This window comes from Phoenix dactylifera, chromosome 7 (assembly GCF_009389715.1).
Source record: "Phoenix dactylifera cultivar Barhee BC4 chromosome 7, palm_55x_up_171113_PBpolish2nd_filt_p, whole genome shotgun sequence".
Taxonomy (NCBI): Eukaryota; Viridiplantae; Streptophyta; class Magnoliopsida; order Arecales; family Arecaceae; genus Phoenix; species Phoenix dactylifera.
In genome coordinates, this window is record NC_052398.1 from 3,454,320 (window position 1) to 3,458,423 (window position 4,104).

Below are 4,104 nucleotides of genomic sequence, written 5' to 3' on the forward strand. Positions count from 1 at the left end.
ACGATGCACCCACGTACGCCGGGAAGTGTTTTCTTTAATACGCTTATCTCGCCGCAACCCTTTTCTGGCCTTTTGCTATCTCTTTTTGCGTCGGCGTCCCATCCTTTTTCGCTCGTTCCTCTCCGCTACTGGAATGGAGGCTTGGGCCCTTCGATCCCTGACTCCGATTAGCCGCCGCAACTGCCTCCCTTCCACGTAATCACCAAAAATCGCCTCTTGTTTCTACTCCCTCGTTCACCTCCCCCCCCTTCTCTCTCTCTCTTTGTGCAGTAGTATTAATCTGGAGCATCTTTATTATTTGCAGCAAGTTAAAATTTTGAATTCGCATTCTGCTGTACTTTCTGTCCATATGATAGAATAACAGGAAAGGTTTCATCTTGTGTTTTCCCTCCGGAAGACTACGGTTGTGAAACTTTTAGGCCCTTCCCTTTTAATTTTCCTTTTTTTTTTCTTTCTAAAACATTGATAAAGATAATGTTTTTTCCAGTTAGTGAGAAGTGTTCTGAATTTTGTTTTGAAGAAACAACTTAGTAGTCAATTAAGACTATGGAGTTCAATTTTAGATGCCTTGCCGCATATCGATGTGTTACAAGAACTAATGCATTGAAATGTGGAAGTCAATCCACCTGGAATAATCTAATTTGACTTTTAAATATGAAAACTCGCATCCTTGTGCTGGCCGAGGTAGCTGGCCGGCTAAATTTTGGCTGAACTAGTAGGTATGCAAGGAGAATAGAGCAACTTATCCTGATTCATGTTTCTAGAGGGGAAAAAATAAATTACATTATGTTTCATTACTTTGAAGTGCGTTGCTTGTTTAGATAGTGACTAGCGACTAGTGAGATAACAGAGAAGTGGTGGTCACACCCAACCCTTAGTTGTTGTTCCATTTGGGAAGGACAAAAAAATTTGTAGGATGTTTGAAAGAAGGTGAGAAAATTTGAGTGTCATCTTGGAATGGTATAAATATTGGTAAATTATGCCGCGAGCACTGGTAAGGAGCTTGGTCCTGCAAGTTATGACTGGACACATGCATGCCATGGCACTCTGTATGTTGGTGTAGTTTTACTTGTCGGTTCATATATTGCTAGGTTGCATTTGCTTTTGATACTTGTAGAAATGAAGGAAAAAGACAAGCTGAAATCTTAAATTAAAATCAATTGATTGCAGTTGTAATGTTTTTGACAGTGTCAAAACTGAAATGAAACCTTGTGGTCTTTATGTCTGCAATCAGATCAAAGTGATTTGACCATGACACGGAATTAGAGTCTGCAGTGAAACAAGTTTTCCTTTGTTATATCACTGCTGTCTTCAATGATCATCGATTGCGTATTAGATCATTTGAACATGGGAGGTAATATTGTTGCATTTTCAGCTGGAATGCCAAAGTGACAACAACTTGTGTTAAACAGATTTGGGGATAAAAAGAAGCCCCAGAAGATCTGGGTGAAGTTCTTGTGTAAAGGTTTCGCCCCTGATAATTTCTGCAAGATATCCAAGAGGAGATTTGTATCAGAATTTGTGGCTCTTGGTGCTGCAGCATTTTATGCTAACCCAAGTCTTTCAGCACCACTGCAAGAGGCTAAGGATCCTGAGCTGATCTGGTAATGCGATTTAATTTGAATTAGGGACTGATATTTTGAGAATTTATGTTTTTGAATACAGGTTTCACGTTATTTGTTAGCTTTTAACACTATTGACAGAGTACAGTGAAGTGTTCATAAAATCTTATGTTTTCTTAAAAGCATGTTTATTTTGATTTTGAAGTGTGCAGGTATCAAAAGCTAAATAGTGGTGTAAAATTTCAAGGTAGTGATTCCTTATAAATTAATCTAGAATTTTGATCTTTTTCCTATGCGCAACAAAAGTTGATTCGCTGAACTTCTGTCACTAATAAACCATCATGAATGATATATCTCTTCCATTTCAAGATATTGTTGAAGGGGTGGGCCTGGAAGCACATGAAGGTGATTTGGTTGAAATTAACTATGTTTGCCGGCGTTCAAATGGATATTTTGTGCACAGGTAAAACTGTAATTGTTGCTTCCGTAAAGCAGATTTTCTTAGATCTAACTATGCGCATCAATGATCTCATTTTAGTATTATGATGCAGGCATAGATCCCAAATTTGAAGTTGAAGCTTTGATGAAAATTGTTATTTGTTATTTTGAATGAATGATGCAAATTAAGGGGCCTGTTAAATGCCTGGCCGCCATGTCAGCAGAAAATTCCCATGAGGTGGGAATCCGGTGAGGAGAACATGGTGGCCGACAGAAGCAGGAGATCAGGGAGGCTAGTCGAACCCTTGGACCCAAGATTTTCAAAAATCACCTGTTTGGATATATCTTTCTAGGGTGTCCCCTCCTCCCCCGGCCACCCACATGCACACACACATAAAACACCCAAAAAAACCTTTCCATCTCAGCCAAGTTCCATTCGTTTGAGTTATCCCTTGATCCAATAACCTGGTGTTGGAAGAGTCCCTTGGCCCTAGGTCATATGATATTTGATTGTGGGATTATGAACAATGGAGGAGGGAAAGGAACCTAATAGATTTATAATCCTATTAACCACTTACAATATCAATTCTGCAAATCAATACCATTATTTGACCTTATGCTCTATGTGAATTCAAATGTAGCACGGTGAACCAATTTGATGGTGAAAGCAGGCCTGTGGTACTCTCTCTGGATGAAAAAGAGGTATACTAGCTTTTTCTTGCTTTTAAACTGGTTCTTTTTCAATGGTGCAAACACCGTATTTGTTGCTGCTTGTTTCTTGCTCCATGCTTTTCTATCTAGAGTTTTTCTGCCTGTTTAAAATGTTAATTTTCTCCACCTTGTTTGACGGATCATAAAGGGCTTGAAAGATGTTTTAGTTGGCATGAAGGTTGGAGGTAGATTCTTAAGCTTGAAGATTTTAGCAGCTTAGATTTGTCCATTTGTAGTTGCCTTCTTAAAAATATGCTCAGAAAATTTGAAAAGAAGCAATCAGGGTTAAGTAAAACTGAGTCTGTGATCTTGAAAATTTGCCATTCTTCTGATATGTAGCCAGTGTATATACAACTTGTTGGGGAGGGGGAGAGAGTAAAGACTGATGAAATAAAAGCTGGGAAAAAAAAAAGATTTGCTGATTCATTATATATAATCTGACCAGTTTTGTGGTGGAATCCCCTAAATCTGAAAAAAAAAAAAAATCAGATTCAGAACTTCTTAGCAAAGGATTTATCCTTGATTTATTTGGGCAAACTATCACTCTAATATCATATTATTTCATATTTCATGTATAAAAAAAGAGAAAAGTAATGAAATATATGATCAAATTTAATGTATAACTGAACAGATACAACTTTTCTCATGTTCAGTTTAAAGACCTGTGATAAAAATTCCTTCCCTTACTTGGAGCAGGGTCCTACTAAGATTCTGATCAGCCTTGTGCAGTAGTGCCAGTTGTGCTTATTTAAAGTGGGCTAATTTGCAGGCAAGAGGAGAGCTTTGATACCTCCTAATGTGGGGTATGTCAATGAGAACTTGAAACCAATCCCTGACGAGGTACATATTCTATTATCTCTTTGTTTTTGCTTGGTCATGGCCATTCGAATCGTTTCCACTTGTGATATTGTAAGTTCGAATTGGGCATTTCCGAACTCTTTTCCTGAAAAGAAAAAAGAGAAAAAGAGAAAAGAAAGGTGATCAACATACAGCTAGAGACCTTTTTCCTTGGGTTAGATACAAACATACAATCAGATGATCCTCTGTCACACACACCATTTAATCCACACTTGTTTTTTACAGTTTGGTCCACGGAGAAGCCTTCTCTCTCATGCAAATGAGCCATTGGTTTTTGAAGTTCAGCTCTTGAAAGTGCTATAATGTTCTCGAAAATTATCAGCTTCTCAAGCACATGCAGGGCTCTCCCACTGAGGGGCATGCTCAAGAAAATTGTATAGAAATTTTATTTTGATCTGAAAAATTGTTAAACATCATCAAGTTTGATTCTTCTTTTCTTCTTTTTAATATGTCATTCTGCATTAGTATTTATTCAGCAACATCACTGAAATATTAACTTGAATACATGAAAGGAGGAAGCTGTTTCCCAATTTAA

At 37.7% G+C, this 4,104-nt stretch overlaps 1 protein-coding gene across 3 annotated transcripts; it reads left to right on the plus strand.

Moving 5' to 3' along the window:
• Positions 1 to 4,104, plus strand: LOC103702368 (peptidyl-prolyl cis-trans isomerase FKBP16-1, chloroplastic). 3 transcript variants are annotated; one of them, XR_603300.4, is made up of 8 exons: positions 1 to 195; positions 1,413 to 1,604; positions 1,775 to 1,809; positions 1,932 to 2,025; positions 2,642 to 2,702; positions 2,851 to 2,896; positions 3,408 to 3,551; positions 3,795 to 4,099. XR_603300.4 is itself a non-coding variant. In XM_008784774.4 (8 exons), the coding sequence occupies exons 1-8, from the start codon at positions 134 to 136 to the stop codon at positions 3,870 to 3,872; spliced, it is 639 nt and encodes a 212-aa protein (XP_008782996.2). In that variant the 5' UTR covers positions 8 to 133; the 3' UTR covers positions 3,873 to 4,104. The 3 variants fall into 3 exon arrangements, 2 of the variants coding, with proteins under 2 accessions (XP_017697103.2, XP_008782996.2); XM_008784774.4 differs by having other exon boundaries at positions 8 to 195; positions 3,481 to 3,551; positions 3,795 to 4,104; XM_017841614.3 differs by having other exon boundaries at positions 3,481 to 4,099.

Coding starts and splice junctions, on each gene's coding strand:
- LOC103702368 (XM_017841614.3), top strand. CDS start 134: ATGGAGGCTTGGGCCCTTCGATCCCTGACTCCGATTAGCCGCCGCAAC. Junction 1,810..1,931: donor TAGTGGTGTAAAATTTCAAG/GTAGTGATTCCT, acceptor TTCCATTTCAAG/ATATTGTTGAAGGGGTGGGC. Junction 2,026..2,641: donor AATGGATATTTTGTGCACAG/GTAAAACTGTAA, acceptor ATTCAAATGTAG/CACGGTGAACCAATTTGATG.